This window comes from Microcaecilia unicolor, chromosome 2 (genome assembly GCF_901765095.1).
Source record: "Microcaecilia unicolor chromosome 2, aMicUni1.1, whole genome shotgun sequence".
NCBI classification, from domain to species: Eukaryota; Metazoa; Chordata; class Amphibia; order Gymnophiona; family Siphonopidae; genus Microcaecilia; species Microcaecilia unicolor.
In genome coordinates, this window is record NC_044032.1 from 538,232,484 (window position 1) to 538,258,281 (window position 25,798).

At 44.8% G+C, this 25,798-nt stretch overlaps 1 protein-coding gene across 2 annotated transcripts in view; it reads left to right on the plus strand.

Annotated features, from left to right (window-relative positions):
* The window catches only part of WDR19 (WD repeat domain 19), a 565,820-nt gene that overhangs the window by 488,470 nt on the left and 51,552 nt on the right, over window positions 1-25,798 (plus strand). For both annotated transcript variants that reach the window (XM_030191304.1, XM_030191303.1), the window contains exons 32-35: window positions 6,425-6,506; window positions 8,666-8,816; window positions 19,246-19,369; window positions 20,813-20,889. In XM_030191304.1, coding sequence (XP_030047164.1) covers window positions 6,425-6,506; window positions 8,666-8,816; window positions 19,246-19,369; window positions 20,813-20,889 — 434 coding nt within the window. The remainder of the gene's footprint in view (window positions 1-6,424; window positions 6,507-8,665; window positions 8,817-19,245; window positions 19,370-20,812; window positions 20,890-25,798) is intronic.

Sequence of the window (25,798 nt, forward strand, 5' to 3'; positions counted from 1 at the left end):
GGCACAGGTTCTGGAGGCAGGTATTCAGGGGTCCCACCCTTAATGGTCACTGCTTTGGTACTTCCCATCTGAGTATACCAGTCTGAAGGGATGCTGTGGAATGAGAAATTAGATCTTACCTGCTAATTCATTTTCTTTTGGTCCCTCTGGACCAGCACAGAGCCCACCCTTCTCTTTCCTGTTGGATCAGGAATTGTATTCAATTCTTGGCATCGGGTTTGGAGCTATAAGGAAGTAGCTTGTTTCTTTGCGTTATATGATTCAGGACTTAAGTTTAAAATAAAATTAAAAAAACAATATTCTTGCAGTAGGGGCAGAGCACTAGAGAGGTGGTCTGTTGTTTCCTCTTCAGGGGATCTGCTTGGTTATTTGGCAACTGACTCTCAGGGGGACTGCACAACTAACTTACAGGCTTATGACATTCCTTTCCATTTTATTATATTTGTTTTACTGTAAACTACTGTGCCTTTTGTGCCAGAGCTTAATCCATGGGAGAGTTCAGGGAGTTCAGGTTAAAACTGCCAGTGATGCCATCAGATCCTAGCAGCTGGATTACTGGAACAGGCACTTCCATCCTGGGATCTCGTGGAACCAGGAGAAAGCAGTATGTCACAGGACTTTATGCTGAGAAGAGTAATCATGCTGTACTGTGGCTTTTGATTTCATGGCAGCCCCTTCCTCCCACTTCAGGTTGTTAAATAACCAGACTTGGTTTGATTGGTAACTGAGGTTACCTGTCCTGCTCTTAATATCTTTTAATATTTTCCTGATAAAGTATTGACTCCTTTATTCTATTTCACCCCCTTTTTATTCTATCCTATTAACACACACACACAAAAAAACCTGTCCTTTCACTTGCAGAGGGTCTGACCTCTATAAGTTTCTTATCTGTCTCCATCCTATTGCCTATATTGCACTGTGATTTTATATTTTTATGCTGGTATTGCCTTAAAGGGATTTTATAGAACTGTATTTTGAGCATCTGTGCTAGTGATTTCATCTTTTTATGCTGGAATTGTCTTAAAGGTGTTTTCATTGGAACTGTGTTTCAACCTTTGCCAAGTGTTTTAAACCTGTGACTTATCCAATCAATCTGGTTACATAGAATCTGGTAACTCTGGTGTCTATTTTAAAGTTGCATTCTTTAGAATTGTGTGTTGAATCTACATTGCCAGAGACTTAGGCCCAGATGCATCAACCAAACGTTAAAAAATAAGAATCGTAAAAGTGCTTAACGATTTTTAAAAAACGAGGCATGCACTACAAAAACACTCCAGAAATGTTCGGATCGGTATTGCAAAGTAGGATGTATCACAGAATCGTTAAACCCGTCGTTAATCAGCGCCTAAAGCATGCGCAGAGCAGCCCAAGCGTTATGCTGGCTGCTCTGCGCATGCCACAAAGGCCCAGCTGTCAAAACAAAAAAAAAAAACCCCACAAACACGTGTGTTTCGGGAGGGGGCAAAGGCACTCGTCATGAGCGTCCTGTATGGACGCCTGGCCCCCCCCCCCCCCCCCCCCCCCCCCCCCCCCCCCCCCCCCCCCCCGTGCTCCCCGCTTCCCTCCCCCCGCACAAAAAATCTCCAATTTTAGCAGCCCCGGGCCGGCCCTCCTCCCTTCCTGTATTCTCCCACACTAGCTCCGCCTCCTGCCATGCTCCGGTCCCGTGCCCCGCCCCCGCCGCACCCCCCCCCCCCGCCCCCTTTGCCTTACCGGCTCGTGCAGCGCCTCTCACCTCTGCTGCACGGGCAAGAACAGCTGATCGGCGAGTCAGAAGGCCTCCTCAGACGTCCCTTCTTTCTTCCAGGGCCCGCCCTCCTCTGACGTAAGTGCGGGGGGGGGGAGCGGGGAGCAGCGGGGGGGGGGCAAGGCGTCCATACGGGACGCTCATGACGAGTGCCTTTGCCCCCTCCCGATCCTTTTTTTTTTTTTTTTTTTTTGGTGCTGAGGGAGAGGGGAGCAGTGGCGACCTAAGGCGTCAATAAAGGACACCCCTGACGCGTTTTCGCCCCCCCCCCCCCCCCAGTTATTTTTTTTATTGGATTTTGTTAACTTCTAGCAGACAGACAGCCCTAACGAGAGGTACAGACTCTCGTTAGATTTCACGGTGTTCTCCTGCGTTAAACGAATCGGAAAAGGTTAGTGCATGTCATTTCAATGGGATTTGTAGAAGAATTGCTCATCTGCATTCAGTTTTCGTTAGCTGCTACTGTCGTCGGAAAATAGGCTTTAGTGCATGGAAAGGATAGGAAATTCTTCCTTGAGGGCTCATTTAATGATGAAAAACGTTTAGTGCATCTAGGCCTTAATTCAATCAATTTGGTTACATAGCACCTGGTGACTCATAGCTCTGGAGGAGGGGCAGTTTGTATAGATCTGTTTTGGTAAAAGAAAAAAACCCCAGAAGGGGCGGGCCGAACCGTATTTTCGAAAAAATGGACGTTTTTGAGCTCAAAAAACGTCCTAATCCAAGCCATTTGGTCGTGGGAGGGGCCAGGATTGGTAGTACACTGGCCCCCCTGATATGCCAGGACACCAACTGGGCACCCTAGGTCAGTGCGGTGGACTTCAGAAAAAGCTCCCACATGCATAGCTCCCTTACCATGGGTGCTGAGCTCCCAACCCCCCTCCCCCAAAACCCACTACCCACAAATGTATAACACTACCATAGCTCTTAGGGGTGAAGGGGGCACCTACATGTGGATACAGTGGGTTTTGGAGGCCTCCCATTTACCAGCACTATTGTTACAGGTAAGGGGGGATGGGCCTGGGTCCACCTGGCTGAAGTGCACTGCAGTACCCACTAAAAGTGCTCCATGGACCTGCGTACACGCAGGCCTCTAGGACTTGTTGCTGCTGTATAACATTGGCACACCAGTTGACACCTGAAGACTAATCTCTCCGAAAACGTCCTTTATTGGAATAAGCGCGTTTACTCACAGTTAACTGCAGAGGTTGTGCCCCACTGGCAACGAGTCTCCATGGTACTGAGATTAGCAGTAGGTCAGAGCTGGCAGAATGCTGTACAATGCCCTCTTTCAACCACATTCAAGGGAAGAACTAAGTTGTCTAACGTGGCTAACAAAGGAAAGGGAACTAAAACTGGTTTACAAAAATGGCCACTACCGCATGGACTACAACAGGAAACACAACAGGGCATACTCTGACCCAGTAGGCAGGGGGAAAAGCACCATGGGAGAAGAGCCTACCAACTACCAACATCGTGAGACTAACACAAGCTAATGAAATCACGGAGCCCAATACCCTGATGTGCTGATGTGGCCCTGTAGTGCACCCGAGAGCCACATCTGACCCAGGGAAAGGCTGTGAGAGGATCGAACACATTCTGCTGTCATGGAGGTGGGTACGGCATTTGAGGCTGGCATACAGGCTGGGAAAAAAGTTTTTAAAGTGGGGCTTTTGTTGGTGGGAGGGGGTTAGTGACCACTGGGGGAGTCCGGGGATGTGTACCTGTGGATGGATTCCAAGAAACCTTAACTTCTGTGACCCAAATATCTCCTTTGAAACGTCTACAGCATGTGACCAGATTACGTTTCTAGACATAAGCATTGAAGCACACCTTGGTAGTTTCCAGACCCAGATCCACCATAAATCCACGGACACCAACTCAATCCTCCATTATAACAGTTTTCATTCTAGATCCCAAAAAGACGGTATCCCTATGGGCCAGTTCCTCCGACTGAGGAGGTTGTGTCAATCTACAGAGATGTTTGACAGACAAGCGGCTGACTTATACCATAGACTAAGACGAAGAGATTACCCAAAAAAGGTTTTTAAAAAAGCCCATAGAAGAGCGAGAAATGTTCAGCGGCAATGGCTTTTACATCCGTCCACAACGGTTCGGAGACAATGAAATCAGATGGTGTGTGTGTGTGTTACCTTTCTCGGCGCAGGCCAAATGCATTAAAGACATTATTCGTAAACACTGGCCGTTACTTCAGTTACATGGCATGCCGCCAGAAATATATTTTGCGTATACTAGAGCCCGCAATTTGGGGGAACTGTTTAAACGGAAACATGGACAAGCTCCCCCTAATAATAGGGGTAGCCATGATAAGTGCCACCTATGTGTATACTGCCGATATGCTTGGACCACCTCCGTCATTAAGCACCCGATCACAGGAAAAGATTATACATTGAGAAATATCACTAACTGTGAATCCGCCCGGGTGGTATATGGGATTTGTTGCCCTTGTGCCAAACGGTACATTGGCCAGACCAAGCACAGCATTAAGGACCGCATAGCGGAACATCTGAGCAACCTGCGTAACCAGAAGAAAGAAGCACCCTTAGTGACACACTGGATACAGGCTAAACATGAAGAAAAAGATCTTTTATTTGTAGTATTACATCAATTACCAGTGAATTATGGAGGAGATGTGGTGTCTGCACTAATATATAAAGAACAGCGCTTAATTTACCAATGGCGAACGGTGAGCCCATTTGGGCTGAATAAGGAGATCGATTGGTGGGTGATGACACACCTCTCTAATGTTTAAAAGGAAGGGGAGAGGCCAGTAGTCTAGCTACTGAGCATGTACCGGCATCTCAGCCGGATGAGAGTGAAAGTTGAGCTGTTCCCATTACAAGGTAGCCCACAAACATTTTTTTGATAATTTGTAGATTTTTTCATGATTTAGCTTTAAGATAGTTTATATGGTGTTTGATATATTGACTTAGTTTCAAAATAATGACGCCAGTGCAATTTATGATTTAAACTCAGTTTTAGAATTATGTTCCCCAGATGACACTTCCTGCGAAACATGCCCGCATGTAGGGGAACTAAAAAAAGCAATGGGCACGAGGTACGTTCTTTGAAATCACGTTTTACTGCACATCATTGACTGGACTGGGGCCCCAGCTGGACTAGGTTGAACCAACTATTATTACCGCCTCACAGCACCAAGATAAGTAACCCATCCTACGTGGAAGTTTATGTATTCACATGCTTTTTGGGACTTCTACTTGTATAGAGGCTGCCAATGCATAAGAACTGTTGATAATAGCAATAGTTTAACATTATAGGTAGGAGGGAGGCAGTCGCTGGTGCTATGATGTGAGGTCGGGTGTGAAATATTTTAGGACTGCCAGTCAGCCCAGCGAAAGTTACCCAGTCACTGAGCACCATCAGCATATTATATAAAAAATAGTTTAAAAAAAAAAACTTTTTTGCACACTGCACTACAAGTAATTTTTAGGTTTTCAGTTTTTTATGGTCTTTGGAAAGCAAAGTTAAAATTTAATGCCAAGAAGTGTAGAGTGATGCACTTGGGTGCAGAAACCCAAAAGAAAGACACTAAATAGGAGGGGAAAGATTAGTAAGCTCATCTCAGGAGAGAGACCTTGGGGTGTTGGTGTCCAAGGATCTAAAGGTGAAGAAACAATGCGACAAAGCAACGGCCGTGGCCAGAAGGATGCTAGGCTGCGTAGAGAGGGGCATAACCAGCAGAAGAAAGGAGGTGTTGATGCCCCTCTACAAGTTGTTGGTGAGGCCCCACTTTGAGTATTGTGTTCAATTTTGGAGGCCGTATCTTGCTAAAGATGTAAAAAAAACTGAAAGCAGTGCAAAGAAAAGCTACAAGAATGGTATGGGATTTGCGTTGAAAACTGTACAAGGAGAGACTTGCTGACCTGAACATGTATACCTTAGAGGAAAGGAAAAACACAGGGGGTGACATGATACAGACATTCAAATATTTGAAAGGTATTAATCCGCAAATGAACCTTTTTTTGGAGACGGGAAGGCGGTAGAAATAGAGGACATGAATAGAGGTTGAAGGGGGGCAGACTCAGGACTAATGTCAGGAAGTATTTTTTCATGGAGAGGGTGGTGGATATGTGGAATGCCCTCCTGCGGGAGGTGGTGGAGATGAAAACAGTAATGGAATTCAAACATGCGTGGGATAAACACAAAGGAATCCTGTTTCGAAGGAATGGTTCCGCGGAATCTTAGTGAAGATTGGGTGGCAACACCAGTAATTGGGAAACAAAATGGGAGCTGGGCAGACTTCTATGGTCTATGCCCTGATTGTGACTGGGCTTGAGTGTAAATTTTAAGGGGTTTCGACATTAGCTCCAGAACTTAGTACAAGAACAGTGCTGGTTAGACTTCTACGGTTTGTGCCCTGAGAAAGGCAAGGACAAATCAAACTCGGGTATACATATAAAGTATCACATACCATGTAAATGAGTTTATCTTGTTGGGCAGACTGGATGGACCGTACCGGTCTTTATCTGCCATCATTTACTACGTTACTATGTAACCATACTGTGATTTATTTCGTATGGTGAAATTTGGGATTAATTTATAATTTTATTTCTATTGGCAAGTAATGGTAAAGAATGTCTGCACTAATATTTTTAACACAGTGTCACCAATAATTTTTTAAATATATCATTTCAGATTCATGTTAAACGTGGTGATCATATGAAGGGGGCACGCATGCTTATTCGTGTTGCTAATAATATCAGCAAATTCCCTTCCCGTAAGTACTACACAGTGTAACCAATTCTGCTTTTTCTTATTCCATTATGGCGTAATGATAAATCTTAATAAGTAAAAAGATTCAGAATATACTAACTGCCTTTAAGAAATTCACCCAAGGTTATGATTATTAATGCAATATAATATTAGAATATAGGAATGAGTTATAGAATTTGTTTGAAAGATTGTCATCTTTGGTGTTTTTTAGTTTTTACATTAGAGATAGGTAAACTATGCCCTGCAAACTACACCCAGCCCCCAGCAGCAAGGTGGATCCTGGCCAGTGGCAGCTTGAGTTTGTCAGCCTACCTGCAGACCAGACTTGATGTTGCTGCTAGAAAGAAGTTTCACACATGAACATTTGTAACTCACCTACCTATTCCTTGGATGAAACTGTAGGAATACTCACTTCCATGAACCCCCAAACTCCAGTGGAGCACCTCCCTTGCCCCACTTTTTGACCGGAGTTCTTAATTCTGCTGAGTCAGTCATCTGACAGCTCCTTTGGAAGTGGTCTGGAGAGAACATCAAGGAAGCATAGTTAGAAACTGGTTTTTAAGGGAGTTCTCATTTTAAAAAAAAATATTTAAAATTCAGATTTTAAAAAATGGTGTGAAAAAGATGACATGGCATAGACACGCTCACAGATGTATGTAAGCAAACATTGATAAATAACATATATAAGTGAAACATCAAAGCATTCCAATGACAGTCTTCACAGGAAGAGGGTGGGGTGAGTAAGGTGTGAAACATGGGAGCTGGGTGGATCAGAGACGGGGATATATGCATAGTAGTTGAAGGGGAGAGGGAAATGGGACTTGATATACCACCTTTCTGAGGTTTTTGCAACTACATTCAAAGCGGTTTACATATATTCAGGTACTTATTTTTGTACCAGGGGCAATGGAGGGTTAAGTGAAAGGGTGACAAAGCAGTAGAATTTTGTGGTTTATAATGGGCTAGAAAACACAGATCTTCATTAAGTTCTGTCCGGTAACCGCAGGACGGGGCGGGGACAGATCCCATGGGGATGGGGACAGATCCCACGGGGACAGGGCAGGGATGGGGACAAACTTTGTCCCCATGTCACTTTCTACGCTGAAGCCTGTTATTTATTAATTGATGCAGATGACAATATATTTATTTTATTTTTTTTAAAAAAACAAGAAAGCATGCTGGCCACAGCTAGCAAAATTTGCATGGGGGATCCTGTACATCCTGCTACCAGCACATCTTCTAAGAAGACATCTTCTATTGAAGGAGGGACTGTGGAAGACAGGAGAGCTAGCTAGACTGAATCCTGAGATTGTTGATGACTTCTTATTCATTCACAGATTAAAAAATCATAACAGTGCTTCATAGGGAATATTTCTCCCCTCTAGGGCATACAGCACAGGTTGTAATTTGTACCCCTGGACAAACAGGGTGGATTAGGATTCCTTGGGATAGTAGAAGTCAGCTGTTGTTGGGGTTGGAAGGGTAGAGGATGCTGGTGGTAGGAAGGTTTATTATAGCTGCTCGTTGTTATTGTTGTTTTCCATTTGTAATTTATACACAACAGTTGCACAGCATATTGTTCCTTTTTATACTTTAATAAAAACATTTAAATATAAAATCGTAAGTGTTCAAAGCTTCTACAGATGAGAATAGAGCCCACGGGGATGGGAAGGGGATGGGGACAGATTCTGCAGGGATGGGGCGGGGACAGAGATGTGGCCTACAGGGACAAGACAGGAATGTTGATGGGGTGGAGATGGATACAGAACCGATGGGATGGGGTGGGGACAGGGACAAATTTTATCCACGTGCCATTCTCTATTTTCTAGCCAATTATAAACCATTATAAACCAGCTCCCATGTTTCACACCTTACCCACCCCACCCTCTTCCTGTGAAGACTGTCATTGGAATGCTTTGATGTTTCACTTGTATATACTGTTATTTATCAACGTTTGCTTATTTCTGATCTGAAGAAGAAGGGTTACCTTCAAAACTAATCAAAAGATGTATTGTTAGTCCAATAAAAAAGGTATCATCTTATTTTCTTTTCTGTGTCTTGTTTATTTTACTTATAACCTTTAAAAGTGGACTAACATGACCACCACATCACTCTATTGTAGATGTTATGGAAATGTTTATTCCCATTGTCCTTCTGTTGCAGATATTGTCCCAATTCTCACTTCTACAGTAATAGAATGTCACAGGGCTGGACTGAAAAACTCAGCCTTCAGTTTTGCTGCTATGTTAATGAGACCAGAGTATCGCAATAAAATTGATACAAAATACAAAAAAAAGATAGAAGCAATGGTGAGGTGAGTAAAAACCTGATTCTGAGAGGGGGAAAAGGGGGCACTAAAGAGCCAAGTTGGATGAGTAATCTGTTTTTCCTGCCACTCAATGCCAAGCCCAACACATTTTTTGTTCACAGGGTAGCCCTATCACCAAGCAAACTGAACATCCACCTAGGCCAGTAGAACTGGAAGGGGGGCTGCAGTGCAGTGATTGCATGGCAGGACAGTGGCCCTTTAAAGTGTCAGTGCACACAGTGGGGATCTTAAGCATATGCATGCAAATTGAGGCCTGCCATGTACAGCCCCCTCTGACAAGAAATTTGCATCCGAGAAGGTAGCAGAATTTCAGCTGCACCTATGCTTAAAGACCTCATGCACACTTACAGCTTTTAAGTACTGTAGGGCAGCTGCACTCGATGGGGAGGAAGAAGTAGGCAGTTAAGAGGGAACAGATGCTGGGGGTAAGGAGGAAGGGAAAGGAGGATGCTGGACTTGGGGCGGGAGAAAAGAAAAGGGGAAATGCTAGACACCGCGGGAGAGGGCAGAAAAGTTGAGATGCTGGACATTGGGGGGAAAGTAAGGGGAGATGCTGGGTTGGGGGGGGATTCATGGCTGAAGGTTAGACTAAGGCATTAGATGCCTTCGGGCTGACCCTGTTTGTGATGCCCCCATAAAATACAGATGCAAGCATCATCCAGATTATAAGCATCCTCTTTTCTGAAGGTGTTAAGGAGGTTATTTGTGCAGTAAGTACTGTGCAGGTCGGAAGAGTATTGCAGTATGCTGTGTTTTATTTATTCCAGCCATAAGACTAATCCAGTGAAATGCAGTCCTGATTCTGTTTACAGCACTGCAGAGTAATATATGAGAGATGTGCAGCTCTGAGGAGCATCAGGTGTAAACCAGTTCCGTTCTTACCAATGGAAGAAAATGCTTTGCATTGCTGACTGTGTGTCTTGGATGTTGAAAGATGCTGGGCCTGTGAAATATGCAGCCCAAAGTAGTGGGTGCCAAGAACTGTTACTAAAAGTAAATCTCCCAGTAGTGCAGTAGACTCTGGAAGCTGGACGGGTTGCCAGTGAGACTGCATATTGCAGGAGTCAAAAAAAAAATCTGGAGTAGGAAAAGTGAAATAAAAAAGACTGAAAACCAGGTTGAAGAGGAAAAGCTTGGAATAGATTGATCCTGTAGTGTGGGAAAAAAAGAAGAGATGTATACCACCTTACCCTACTCAAAACACAAAGAAATAAAGATGAGAAAATTAAAAATATAACATACAAACAAATGTAACCTATACGTTAACAAAAGATCTTTTCAAAACACAACTGCCAAGAGCCTAACATCAAACATAACATAGCACAATGCATAGGACCTCTTACAGCGCACAGCTGTTTCAAGTTCATGCCTTCACTACAGAATTCTTATTGTGTCAAAGCTCCTAGGGCACCCCCCCCCCCCCCCCCAAAAAAAAAACCAAACCTTAATTAAACAATTTTTCATCACCACACAAACATCTTTTATTAAATATTTATATTCTCTATATATAAAATTTATTTTAAACCACAACATGACCACTTACTATTTTAAATTTTATTTTTCCAATGTTATCCCCTTTTTACAAAGAAGCATTAGCAGCTGGCAGTGCAGTAATGCCAACACAGCCCATTCAAATTACTGAGTAGTCCAAGATGGTAGGGGTTATTCCCCTACTGAGACCACTTGAAGTAGGGGAATAACCCCTACCATCTTGGACTGATCAATAATGTCCTCTTCAGAGATCTTCACATCATAAGAAAAATGAGAATCTTGAACTGGGGATAACATACTAACACTCAGAGGTAAAAACGAAAGGGGGCAGGTGAGAAGGGGGTTTCATGTCTCTGGAGTCTAATGAAATTCACAGCTCCAAGTGAAAATGGTAACCTGCTTTTCACATGTAATTCTGACTGAAGATTGAAGAGTTTTGTAAATGCCTATCCATACGACCCCTGGAGTGGCAGAGGTGGCTCAGATGGATGATTTTTTTTTTTTGTACTTAGCTTTCTACCCATTGTGTCTAGCAGTATAGCTCCCAATGGCCTATGCATAAGTTGAAGAAAGGCATTATGAATATGAGATTCAGCAATACTTTAAATTATTGATGATTCTGGGGCCCTTTTACTAAGCCACATAGGGGCCTAGGCACGCCCAATGTGCATCAATTTGGAGTTACCACCCGGCTACCGCGAGGCCCAGGTGGTAATTTCATTTTTTGCATGTGTCCACTACGCGCCTAAAAATAATTTTTATTTTCTGACACTTCAGAAACCGGGCAGTAATCATCATTCTACACATGTAGACGATTACCACACGGTTCTCCGAGGACAAGCAGGCTGCTTGTTCTCACACATGGGTCGACGTCCGCTTCGGCCCGGGAACCGGCATTTTGCCATAGCAAAGACAAAAAACTTTGCTAGAGTCTTCTGGTGCACGCGCGCGGACTGACTTCCCGCCCGCCGCACGAGTGCATACCTTAGTTATTTTTTTCACGACAAGGTGCAGCAGGTTCCTCCTGTGCTCCTTGTTCTGGCCCCAGCTTTCTCATTTTTGTGCCCCTTTTTATTGACACAGTCAAGTCTTTTGATTTCGCTGGAGCCATTTTTCCTTCCATGTCATCGAGGACACCCAGCGGCTTCAAACGTACTCACTGCAACTGGACCATCTCAGGTACCGATACCCATTCCTGCTGTATCCAGTGCCTTGGGCCTGACCACAGTCCAGCTGCTTGTGCTCTGTGTCTTCGTATGAAGAAGCAGACCCAAGTAGCTCGAGAAGCCCAACGAGGGAAACTTTTTGGGGCTCGGTCCAGTCCTTCAACTCGGTGATGGGCATTGAGCGAAAGTGAAGAAGCACAATCAATGATCTCCTTCAACACACGGTGCCGGGAGCTCCAGGGAGTCAAAGGATTCGGCACCCGAGGCGTCGGCGCAAAGAGGATCGTTCCCCCTCCATACGGGAGGTGCCAATGCATCGGTCTCTTAGCAGCCCGGTACCTGCACCTGAGCCTCAGCATATTCTGCCACCGGCTGCTCCAACCCCGAGGTCTTCTCCAATGGCAGCTCTTGACAATCACATCTGAGCCCTGCTTCCAGAACTTCTGGAAGGACTGCTGCACCTGTCTGCTTAGGTGTCGGGGGTGCTTGCGCCTGCCGTGCCATCTGCTGCAGCGGTGTCTGGCCCTTCGCCTACGGTGTGGTCCCCATCCTCGGTGCCGCGCGCAGCACCGGTGTCAGCTTCCACCCAGGTCGACTCCCCTTCGACGTCAGTGGAGTAAGCTTTGCTGCAGTCTATGCGGGTGTCTGCCTCTCGACATCACCATCAAGTACGTCAATCCTCGGCGTCGAGGCAGGTTCAGTCTTGGAGTTCCCTTAGGGAGGTACTGTCCGATACTGAAGAGGAGCATTCGTGAGAGTCAGAGGGAGATCCCAGATACATTTCTTCCGATGAGTCGTATGGGATTCCCTCTGAACCTTCCCCTCCACCTGAAAGGAGACTGTCTCCTCCTAAAAGTCTTTCTTTTACATCTTTTATTCGGGAAATGACTATGGCTATTCCATTTCCTGTGGAGGTGGAGGATGAGCCCAGGGCTGAGATGCTCGAGTTCCTGGATTATCCCTCTCCACCTAAGGAGGCTGTGATGGCTCCTTTGCATAAGGTACTCAAGGAAGTCCTTATTTGGAACTGCCCCCATGATCCCAAAGAAAATTGATTCCCAGTATCACATCCACAGTGAACCTGGATTGATGAGGTCTCAGTTACCCCACAATTCCATGGTGGTGAACTCCACCCTCTAGAGAGCCAAGAGTACTCGAGACTATGCCTCGGCACCCCCAGGCAGAGAAACTAGGACCTTGGATTCTTTTGGGAGGAAGACATATCGGGCCGCTATGCTCGCTTCCCGTATCCAATCCTACCAGCTCTACATGAGTGTACACTTGCGGAACTCCATGAGGCAGCTGTCTAGTTTGGTCGATGCCCTCCCACCGGAGCAGGCCGAACCTTTTCACCAGGTGGTCAGGCAGAAGGTGTGTTGTAAATTCCTGGCCAGGGGCACTTACAACTCTTTTGATGTGGCATGATGCACAGACTCTCATGGCTGCGTGTCTCTGACCTGGATCATTCGGTCCAACAGCAGATGGCGGATGTACCTTGCAGGGGGGAAAATCTTTTTGGAGAAAAAGTAGAGGATCTTGTTGACCAGATCAGGAAGCATAATGATTCTATGGATTCTCTCTCCTGCCGGGCACCTTCTGCTACAACCTCCTCAATTAGGAGGTTTTTTGGTGGGAATTGGAGTGCTCCCTATTCCTGTGTTAGATGTAGGTACACTCCGGCTTCTCGACAGTCTACCCAGGCTCAGACCCATTGCGCTCGTTCAATCTACAGCGTCCGCATAAAGCCCCTGCTGCTCCCCAGCAAAACCAAGGGACGAGCTTTTGACTGGCTCTAGTTAAGCATAGCCACATTAAAAGTGTCCTTACCGACGACTTGACGGTTGGAGGAAGGTTAATGTTTTTTCACCAAAGGTGGCCTCTCTTAACCTCCGACCGGTGAGTTCTTCAAATAGTCCGGTTAGGATACACCCTAAATCTGGAATCCAAACCTCCAAATTGCCCACCGGGAGCTCATTCTTACAGCTCCCAGCATAGGCAGAGGAACTCTCCGCCCTTCTAAAGGCCCATGTGGTTGAACCCTTTCCACCAGGGGAAGAAGGGCTAGGATTCTATTCCAGGTATTTCCTTGTGCAAAACAAAACAGGGGCGATGCGTCCCATCCTAGACCTCAGGGCCCTGAACAAATTCCTACTCTGAGAAGTTCAGGATGGTTTCCCTGGGCACCCTTCTTCCCCTGATTCAGAAGAACGATTGGCTATGCTCTCTGGACTTAAAGGATGCTTACACACACAACTCGATACTCCCAGCTCACAGGAAGTATCTTCGATTTCGGCTGGGAACACAGCACTTTCAGTACTATGTACTGCCTTTTGGTCTGGCGTCTGTGCGCAGAGTGTTTACAAAGTGTGTAGCGGTAGGCACAGCGTCACTACGCAGACTGGGAGTGCATGTGTTTCCTTATCTCGACGATTGGCTGGTAAAGAGCACCTTGGAGGAAGGTGCTCGGGAGTCCATGCGAATGACTATTCAAGTGCTAGAGCTACTGTTCAGAAATTAGAATTAATTGGAGCACTGCTGGACACGAAGGCAGCTCGGGCTTATCTTCCCGAGACAAGGACGGACAAACTCTTGTCCCTAGTGTCAACAGTTCGAGCGTCTCAGCAGGTCACAGCTTGGCAGATGTTGAGACTCTTGGGGCACATGGCCTCCACAGTTCATGTAACACCCATGGCACGTCTACATATGAGATCAGCTCAATGGACCCTAGCTTCCCAGTGGTATCAAGCTGCAGGGAATCCGGAGGATGTGATCCAACTGTGCACCGATTTTCGAAATTCTCTTCAGTGGTGGACGAGCCGGTCCAATTTGGCCATGGGACGACCATTCCAAATTCCTCAGCCACTAAAACTGCTGACAATGAATGCATCCCTTCTAGGGTGGGGAGCTCATGTGGACGGGCTTCACACTCAAAAAGCCTGGTCCTTCCAGGAAACAGGTCTTCAGATCAACCTTCTGGAACTACGAGCGATCTGGAATGCCCTGAAGGCTTTCAGAGATCAGCTGTCCAACCAAATCATCTTGATTCAAACAGACAATCAGGTTGCCATATTACACCAACAAGCAGGGGGGCACCGGATCTTACCCTCTGTCAGGAAGCTGTCCAGATGTGGCTTTGGGCACACCATCATGGCATGTATCTCCAAGCCACTTATCTGGTGGGTGTAAACAACAGTCTGGCCGACAGGCTGAGCAAGGTAATGCAACCCCATGAGTGGTCACTGAATATGGGCATAGCCCGCAAGATCTTCAGAGCGTGGGGCACCCCCTCGGTGGATCTTTTTGCCACTCAAATCAATCACAAGGTCCCTCAGTTCTGTTCCAGGCTTCAGGCCCACGACAAACTAGCGTCAGATGCCTTTCTCCTTCATTGGGGAATACCATACCTCTAGTGGAGGAGTGGCCTAGTGGTTAGGGTGGTGGACTTTGGTCCTGGGGAACTGAGGAACTGAGCTCAATTCCCACTTCAGGCACAGGCAGCTCCTTGTGACTCTGGGCAAGTCACTTAATCCTCCATTGCCCCATGTAAGCCGCATTGAGCCTGCCATGAGTGGGAAAGCGTGGGGTACAAATGTAACAAAAATAAAATAAATAAATATAGTAGGGAAGACTTTGCTGAAACTCAAGCAAGACCACGGAACCATGATCCTGATCACACCCTTCTGGCCGCGTCAGATTTGGTTTCTTTTTCTGGAGTTGTCCTCTGAGGAACCATGGAGATTGGAGTGTTTTCCAACCCTCATCACTCAGAACGAGGGGTCACTTCTACATCCCAACCTCCAGTCTCTGGCTCTCACGGCCTGGATGTTGAGAACTTAGAATTTGCCTCCTTGGGTCTTTCAAAGGGTGTCTCCCGAGTCTTGCTTCCAAGAAAGATTCCACAAAGAGGTGTTACTCTTTCAAATGGAGGAGGTTTGCCATCTGGTGTGACAGCAAGGCCCTAGATCCTCTCTCTTGTCCTACACAGACCCTGCTTGAATACCTTCTATACTTGTCAGAGTCTGGTCTCAAGACCAACTCCATAAGAGTTCACCTCAGTGTAATTAGTGCTCATCATCGGCGTGTAGAGGGTAAGCCTATCACTGAACAGCCTTTAGTTGTTCGCTTCATGAGAGGTTTACTTTTGTCAAAGCCCCCTGTCAAGCCTCCACCAGTGTCATGAGATCTCAGCGTCATTCTCACCTAGCTGATGAAAGCTTCTTTTGAGCCACTGAATTCCTGCCATCTGAAGTACTTGACCTGGAATGTCATTTTCTTGGTGGCTGTTACTTCAGCTCGTAGGGTCAGTGAGCATCAGGCCTTGGTAGTGGATGCACCTTATACTAAGTTTAATCACAACAGAGTAGTCCTCCGCATGCACCCTAAGTTTTTGCCGAAGTAGTACTGAGACTTTAATTGAAGAAATGCTTTACAAAAAAGCTGACTGCTTCTAGCCACATCTGCACTTTCTGACCATAAAAACAAATGCTTAAATATTACTTTAAGAAAAAAGGTATCACTGCTTTATCAATCTATTGAAGCCAAAGGTACAAGAGGATGGATTGGATGGAAATTCATCATATGAGGATTCTAAAAAAGGATAACAAATCAAAATTTCCTTTGAATAAAATAACATCCAACCCCTTACCCTGCCTAGAGTCCACTTGAATATTCTTAGACATACAGGGGTCCTTTTACTAAGGTGCGCTGAAAAGTGTCTTGTGGTAGTGTGGGCGCAGGTTTTGGGTGTGTGCCAATCCATTTTTCAGTGCCTGTAAAAAAGCCCTTTAAATATTTTTGACGAAAATGGACGTGCGTCAAACTTAAAATTGCTGCGCATCCATTTTGGGTCTGAGACCTTACCACCGGCCATTGACCTAGTGGTAAAGTCTCATGCGGTATCCGGGCGGTAATGACCTATGCGCATCAGAAAATAAAAAAATATTTTTTGGGCACGTGTAGCAGGCACACGCCAAAAATGAAATTACCACAAGGGCCATGCGGTACCCATGCAGTAACTCCATTTTGGCGCACATAGATGCTTAAGCAGCTTAGTAAAAGGGCCCCACAATATTTCTGAGAGCTATAGCTTCTACCTTGGCAATTTGACAACGTCCTCAAATATATTTTAAACAATTTCAAAGGGGCTAGTAAATAGGCATTAGGAAAATTAAGATGCTTCATGTTCCAAGCCCTGACCACATTCTCCACTGACTCCAATTTATGATGAATAGTAGCTTGCAGAGATGACAACTGGGATCTATGAGCAGGCACTCAACTTTCCATCTGGTCCAACTTCTTCTCATGATCTCCAAATTTCTTAAGTCTTGTCAGAAAAATTACACAACTGAACTACAGACCCCCAAAGAACTGCCTCAGTTCTAGAAGCAAACATCCATATTTCCAATAAGAATATCTCCCTCTCAAACCTATTAGGAAGTTCTTCCTGTTGATCATCCTTTCATTATTCCTCCATTCAATTCTTATTCAAGTAGTGTACCTACAGATTAATACATTTTGTAGCTCCATAGAATTCTTATATCCCACCTATCTACAGATCTAGGAAAGAATAATGACATACATAATTACTTCAAATATACGTAAATTTGACAAATTGAGGGGTCCATTTACTAAGGTGCATTGAAAAATGGGCTGCGCTAGTGTAGACACGTGTTTTGGGCGTGCACAGATCCATTTTTCAATGCACCTGTAAAAAAGGCCTTTTAAAATTTTTGCCGAAAATGGATGTGCGGCAAAATAAAAATTGGCGCATGTTCATTTCATTTTGGGTCTGAGACCTTACCACCAGCCATTGACTTAGTAGTAAGGTCTCACACGGTAAAGCAAAGATACTTACCCTGTAGCAGGTATTCTCAGAGGACAGCAGACTGATTATTCTCACACGTGGGTTGACGTCCACGTCGGCCTGGGAACTGGCATTTTGCCACAGCAAAGACAAAATCTTTGCTAGAGCCTACTGGCGCGTGTGCAGCGCACATGACCGGACTTTCCGCCTGCCGCGCATACCTCAGTTAAATCAAAAACCATAACAACAATAACAACTCCAAAGGGAAGGTGGGAGGGATTGTGAGAACAGTCAGCCTGCTGTCCTCAGAGAATACCTGCTACAGGTAAGTATCTTCGCTTTCTCCAAGGATAAGCAAGGCTTATATTCTCACACGGTGGGGTATCCCTAGCATCTAGGCTCACTCAAAACAATAAACATTGGTCAATTGGGCCTCGATAGATTAACCTGAAACTATACACAGCTAGCTGAGAGTGCAGCCTGGAACATGCCTTGACGGTGTGCCCAAAGCCACATCTGGACAGCTTCCTGACAGAGGGTAAGATCCGGTGCCCCTCTGCTTGTTGGTGTAATACATGGCAACCTGATTGTTTGAATCAAGATGATTTGGTTGGACAGCTGATCTCTGAAAGCCTTCAGAGCATTCCAGATCGCTCGTAGTTCCAGAAGGTTGATCTGAAGACCTGTTTCCCGGAAGGACCAGGCTCCTTGAGTGTGAAGCCCGTCCACATGTCACAGTTTTCCTTTTTGGGAAATTTTACAAATTAATAGAATCCAAGAAAGTACATTTATTCCACTGAAAATTTCCCAGGTACTTCCTTGGATTCTATTAATTTGTAAAATTTCCCAAGCAGGAAAACTGTGACATGAAAAGGTTTTCTGTTCTGTGTATAAATTCTGTTTCAGGAATTTAGTGATTTTAGAACATTTAATGGGTCTGCATATGATATTGATTGCTATACTGATATGTTGATTTTTATTTTATTATTGGTATAATATTTAGAAAATAAATAGAAAAATGAAGGCAGATAAAGACCATATGGCCTATCCAGTTTGCCAATCCATTCCATCTACTGTCCTTTCTCTCCCATAGTGATCCTGTGTACTTGTCCCAAGCTTTCTTGAAATCAGATATAGTCTCCTTTACTGGTTTATATTGGATGTAAATCATTTAAAAATTTTAATGTAAAAATTAATCTGGCCTTTACAGATAAGAGACACTCAGTAAGCTAATTATTTCTTAGTTCAGCAATACAAAATATGGCTAGTCACTCCTGGCTGCTCTCCACTTATTTTTGGTTCAGTGTTCATGGTTCCCTTATTTTATGGGCACCTGTATAATGTGAATCTATTCTGTAAACTCTTGTTCAGACAGCAAAGACTTTTGATTCAGATATATGATGGTTTTATTCTTGTTTGATAGAGGATTTGTTATAATAATATGACCTTGGGGTATATTGCATCTTTGAGGAGTGTACTTTGCATTGTGTTACTTGAATTGTGGGGATATTTTTGGTTAATATATTTTGTTCTTTTCTTATTGTGGCAGTATTACATTAATCATATTGGTAAAAACATGTCAAACCACTTTACAGTTTTTTCCTAGATAATCTATTTAATTTTAGGCAATTTAAATCATGACCCAATAAAATAGCCATATGCCCTGTCATAATTTTTTATTTATTGTATTACATTTCCTCCCATTGCCAGAAACCACAGTGAAGCATTGAACTACAGTGAGGCCTATGAAAACTTGTCCATACAGTAATTCTTAATTCTGAAACTGGAGTTCCAATATTGTGTGTTCAATCTATTGTCTATATTTTAGTAAATTTAAGATATTTATATTTTCATTTGTTATTGACAGCATAAATACAGTAAATCCATACTGAAATTTTAAAGTAGATTTGATTTTACTTTGTTTTGTTTATTCCTTTGTGATCCTTCTGACTAGGCGACCAGACACATCTGAGTTAGAAGAAGCAACCACTCCTTGCCCATTCTGTGGGTTCCAGCTCCCTGAGTGTGACCTGCTTTGTACTGGGTGTAAAAACAGTCTTCCGTATTGCATTGCAACGGTGAGTTTCTTCACATCTTCTGTTTGGATGTTGGAGAAGATATGTATATTAAATCCTAGCAAACACACACAAAATGTCATTCTTTCACCTATCTACTCTTCTGTTTTTTTTTTTTGTCTTGATACATTGCTCTTAATCAGGACACCAGCTTCTCCTAATTTCATATGTTAACAAAGATAATGTGTACTCAGTCACAGCTAGGATTAGTTTGCAGTAGTCATTTGTTAGTAACTTGAGACCAGGGCACCTAGCCTTTCACAATTCTATAGCTGCTAGGCATGGCCACAAAATCTGGCTCTTGCTGCAGAATTAACTATAGAATTGCTGCAGAAGGGCAGGGCTGGAGCATTGGCAGTGGTTGTGGCCCTGTATTGCTCGCCTACTCCCTGCCTAGTGGAGCTTCTAGGGAAGACAGAGGCAACACAGTGCATCAAACCACATCCTCCTCCTCTGGTTTTATAAATGTGTTCTGAATCATGCAGCATTCTGATATCATTCATGATTCAAAGCATGACACCAACCCATGCAGCAGAGGGGGATGATGCAGCCTGAAATGCCATGTTTCCGCCTCTTGCACCCACATAAGAAATGGGGGATTAAGAAAGTTGAGTGAAAGGATGGAGAAGAATGAGAAAATGAATTGGGACTTTGAATACTTGAGCACAGAATCTGAGAGAGTCAGCATCAAATGGAGAATCTAAATTACCAGCACACTTTGGTGCATCGCTGTGAAGGTATAAAAATGTAGAAGTCTGTGGTGGGCTAAGTATGCTAGGGAGTTGCTATGCCAGTCTCTCAGAGAGCAGTGAGTCCAAAGCAGGGGAAGAGCATTGAAAGTCACCAGCAGGATATTAGTTTTGAGCCATAGAAAAAAATGCTGAGAGTATTAGGGAAGAAAATGCATGGTGGAAGAGGGAGATTCCACTCAAATTTATTTTTGAATAGTTTTTCAAGAAAGGTTCCATAACAAAATAGAAATAGATGCAGTGTTACGCAATTCTTAAGTCTTAATTTGGGTTGGATTGTCCTATACAGATATGTTTCATTAGGAAGCCAGCTTCAGTGACTTTGAGATTTTTTTTCAAATCCAGAGAGCCAGATTAGCAGCAATGAAAAAAAAATACCATTAAACAAACCTACCTGCATTTCAGTTCTTGCATAGCATGCTTAGTTTTTATCACTGCTGATTTTCTTTGTAATATTTTTGGGCTTCATCTTCTATACATTAGTTACAAAATTTAGTTGGCATCATGGAACTATTTTTCAAATAGCCTTCTCTCCCTCCATCATAGCTGATATTTCACTAACATGAGGAAAGCAGTTAACCATTATGAGACTTCTTTGCACATATCTTACTCTCCGCTTATACCTAGTATATATTGAGATTTTGTTTCATTAGTTGAGAAACCAAATGCTCATGCTTCTAAAATTTTCAATTTGTAGGGTCGCCATATGGTGAAAGATGACTGGACAGTCTGTCCTCACTGTGACTTCTCAGCTCTGTACTCTGAATTCAAGATGTAAGTTAGAATCTCTTTACTGTTGGCATCAGATCAGCTAAGCTAAGAGCCTTCGGGTATCCCCGCTGTGATCTTTCATTTTTTCACTTGACCTTAGCACAGGAGATGTTTTCCTTATCATACCATTTACCACATATTGTAGTTATTTCATTAGCTGATATTAGGTTGTAGTAGTCTCTTAAGGCTGGTTTAGAAGTGTTTCATCAATCACTTAGAGATTAAGCACCCCAGCTGCTCATATAAAGCTCATGTCATATATTTGATATACTACCTTTCTGGGGTAGAACCAAAGCATTTTTTTTTCAATTTTAAGAAGTCTTTATTAGGATTGAAACCAAGGCAAAAATACATCCAAACAGGAAAGATAGTATTACAAGCAAGGGAAAGCACAATCACAATTAACAGCAATAAAGTGAAAAAAACAAAAACCAAGCTATGTTCCCCTAATTGCAATATATGAAATTCAGCAACTATACAACAGTATTGAACCAAACAAAACTTCTAACATTTTAAGTTGTTTTCATAGTATGGAAAATACCCTGGAACCCATCAACCCCCCCCCCCCCTCCCCACCACCACCACCTGACCACCCTTCCTAGGATCTCTCTATACAGAAGATAGCGAGGTAAATGAGGGCACTTGTTATGCCCGAGATAACCGAAGAGGGAGAACCTGAAAAAGGTACATCAAACGAGGAAGAATATTCATTTTCAACATAGCAATTCGACCAAACCACGGGAGATCTAAGTGGTCCCAGCATTCTAAATCTCGATATATGTCACTCAGCGAGGGGGGGTAGTTTACTGAAAACAGGTTGGGGAAAAAAGAGGTGTCAAAACAACCCCAAGATATTTAAGCCCCTTGGAGACCAAACGAAACGGAAATGCAAGTTGAAGCAATGTCTTCAATTGTAGCTTCAATTGTAGGGGAACTCCAAGTGCCAGTACTTCTGTGTTCAATTAGAAATTCAATTGATAAAGCTTCGTTATGTATCTTAACATATGCATATATTATAACACGTCTGGACTACTGCAATGCCATTTATGCAGGTCTTACCAAGATCAGTATAAAACGACTACAGATGATACAAAATACGGCAGCTCGTATTATTTTGTAGAGCCTCAAAATACGACAGGATTACACCACTCCTATATCATTTTCATTGGCTTCCAGTTGAAGCCGGAATAAAATTTAAAATTCTTACTCTGACACATAAAGCCATAAATTCATTGACTCCATCATATTTAGCTAATATTACATTACCATATTCACCTACACGAACACTTCGATCGCTTACAGATAATAGACTAGTAATTCCACCACCACAAAAGGCTAGATGGGAATCTACTAGAAACTCAGCTTTCTTTTTTCTAGCTCCCTCTATTTGGAACTGTCTTCCTAAAACTGTTAGATTGGAAGAGTCCTATATTCAGTTTTGCAAACTTTTGAAAACATATCTGTTTCAGGATATGTTCGATAATAATCTGGGATGAAAGGGGAAAAACAGACAGAATGAATATGCAGTAACAAATAATATGATTATTTCTACAGTTTGTTTTGAATGATTGAACATTGTTGTTTATATGTTTTAGAATGGATGTTTTAGTTTGCTGTGCTTTTCTATCAAACTAATGGATTTCTTATATGTTTTTATTATATGTTATTTTTAAGATGTAAACCGTTCTGTTTTGTAAATGCAATTAGAAACGGTATACTAAATAAATAAACGATAAACACCGAAATAGAAGAATATTCATTTAGGTCGTCTAAAAGGTAAAGGAAAGAGATCAGAGGCTTAATCAAAGAGAGCAAGACATAATCAGCAAACACCGCCAACTTATATTCTTGACCCCCTATATCAACACCTGAAATATTTGGGACAGCGCGTATCATGTCAGCTAAAGGTTCCATGACCAGGGCAAAAAGCATAGGAGACAAGGGGCAACCCTGACAGGTACCCCTGGCCAAGGGAAACATAGAAGAATTACCCCCATTGATATGGACACAGGCCCTGGGGGATGCATAAAGAGCTTGAATCCAACCCCGAAAGTATGAACCAAACCCAAATTTCTCCAAGACCTTATCCATAAAGGGCCAATGGACTCTCGCAAATGCCTTCTCGGCATCAAGTCCAAGATGATCCCAATGAGCCAAATAAAGCAGATTCACCATAAGAAGAAGATTTGTCCAATGCCTGCCTACCAGAGTTAAAACCCACCTGATCTAGATGAACCAAATCGGATAGAACACCAGCTAGCCGATTGGCTAAAACTTTTGCCAGTAGTTTAACATCCGAATTGAGAAAGAAATGGGATTATAAGAAGCGCAGTCTTGTTTTGTCCTTACCAGGTTTTGGAATAACAGCTATCCACGCCTCCATTATAGAAGGCGGGAACAGATTCCCAGCACAAATGTGGTGGGATGCATGTGGGAAAAAAGAACCCGAATTATAGCTACGTCATGCAAGGTTCCATGTTAGGAGTTACGGACCAAGAAAGGGATCTGGGTGTCGTCGTCGATAATACACTGAAACCTTCTGCTCAGTGTGCTGCTGCGGCTAGGAAAGCGAATAGAATGTTGGGTATTAGGAAAGGTATGGAAAACAGGTGTGAGGATGTTATAATGCCGTTGTATCGCTCCATGGTGCGACTGCACCTTGAGTATTGTGTTCAATTCTGGTCGCCACATCTCAAGAAAGATATAGTAGAATTGGAAAAGGTGCAGAGAAGGGCGACTAAAATGATAGCGGGGATGGGACGACTTCCCTATGAAGAAAGATTAAGGAGGCTAGGGCTATTCGGCTTGGAGAAGAGACGGCTGAGGAGAGACATGATAGAGGTATATAAAATAATGAGTGGAGTGGAACAGGTGGATGTGAAGCGTCTGTTCACGCTTTCCAAAAATACTAGGACTAGGGGGCATGCGATGAAACTACAGTGTAGTAAATTTAAAACAAATCGGAGAAAAGTTTTCTTCACCCAACGTATAATTAAATTCTCCGAGGACAAGCAGGCTGCTTGTTCTCACTGATGGGTTGACGTCCTCGGCAGCCCCCTCCATCGGAAAGTTTACTAGCAAAGGCCTTTGCTAGTCCTCGCGCGCCCATGCGCACCGCGCATGCGCGGCCGTCTTCCCGCCCGAAACCGGCTCGAGCCTGCCAGTCTTCTTTCATCCACGCTCGGTACGGTCGTGTTACGCCGTTCGTGCCCCAGAGAGTCGACCTCGCGCGTCCTTTTCGACGTGTTTTTTGCTGTTTTTTCCTTGAAAAAGTTCGGGAAGCGCTCCGGTAGTGTTCCGGAAGACCCTTTCGGGTTTTCTGCCCTTCCCGTATTTCTCAGTTTTTGCCCCGTAAGTTTTCTTTCGTTGTCGGGGTAGGCCTCTTTTGGCCTCGGTCGAGATTTTTCTCCCTCTAAATTTTGGTGCTTCAATTTTCGCCATTTTGGCTTTTGATTTCGCCGGCGTGATTTTTCCGCCCATGACATCGAAGCCTTCCAGCGGCTTCAAGAAGTGCACCCAGTGCGCCCGGGTAATCTCGCTCACTGATAGGCACTCTGCGTGTCTTCAGTGTCTAGGGGCCCAGCACCGCCCTCAGAACTGCAGTCTGTGTTCCCTGTTACAAAGGCGGACTCAGGTAGCGAGATTAGCCCAGTGGAACGTTTTGTTCTCGGGCTCTTCGTCGGCATCGGCACCGGAGGCATCGAGTGCATCGACGTCGTCAGCGTCCGGACCATCTTCCTTGGCTGCCGCTCCATCGACTGCATTGAGGCATCGGACCTCTGCATCGGCGCCGAGGCATCGGGCGACTGCATCGACGTCGTTGGTACCGAGACTTCGTCTGCTGATGTCGTCGGACGGAGGTGCATCGTCAGGAGTGCAGGTGAGGGCTGTCCATTCCCCTGCTGGTGGCGGTGAGCCTTCGGGTGGGTCTCCTCCTACCCTGAGGGCTCCTGCGGTACAGCCCCCCCGGGATCGACCCTCTTCGGTCTCGGCCCCGAGGAAGCGACGGATGGATTCTACGTCCTCCTCGTCGGTGCCGGGGAGCTCCGGTGACATGCTTCGGAAGAAGTCGAAGAAGCATCGACACCGGTCTCCTCCCCATGTCGGCACCGAGAGCTCTGGGTCGCCGAGGGATTCGGCACCCAGCAGGCATCGGCACCGAGAGGACCGCTCACCCTCTGTTCAGGAGGTGTCGATGCGCTCCACTCTGGACAGCCCGGAACAGCCTCCTCGCCCGGAACAGGTTCTGACGTCGACGCCTGCATCGACCTCTCAGCCTTTCTCTGCAGCCGCTCTAAACGAGAGCCTCCGGGTCGTTCTCCCAGAGATTCTGGGAGAGCTGTTGCGCCCTACCCCTCCGGTACCGGCGGTGCTTGCGCCTCCGGTACCGTCGAGCGTGGCGCCGGCTGGCCCATCGCCCAGGTTGAGGTCCCCGACGTCGGTACCGCGTGCGGTGCCGACAGCGGCCACCTCCCAGGAAGGCTCCCCGACTACGTCGGCGGAGGGAGCTTCGCCGATGCGGGCGAGGGAGTCTACCTCTCGACGCCCCCACCGTGGACGGGGTTCCACCGAGTCGAGTAGGGCGAGGTTGCAGATGCAGGTTCGTGAACTTGTGTCTGACACCGAGGGTGAGGCCTCGTGGGAGGAAGAGGAGGACCCCAGATATTTCTCTGACGAGGAGTCTGAGGGTCTTCCTTCTGATCCCACTCCCTCTCCTGAGAGACAGCTTTCTCCTCCCGAGAGTCTGTCTTTTGCTTCCTTTGTCCGGGAGATGTCTACGGCCATCCCCTTCCCGGTGGTTGTGGAGGACGAGCCCAGGGCTGAAATGTTTGAGCTCCTGGACTATCCTTCTCCACCTAAGGAAGCGTCCACTGTTCCCTTGCACCATGTCCTAAAAAAGACATTGCTTGCG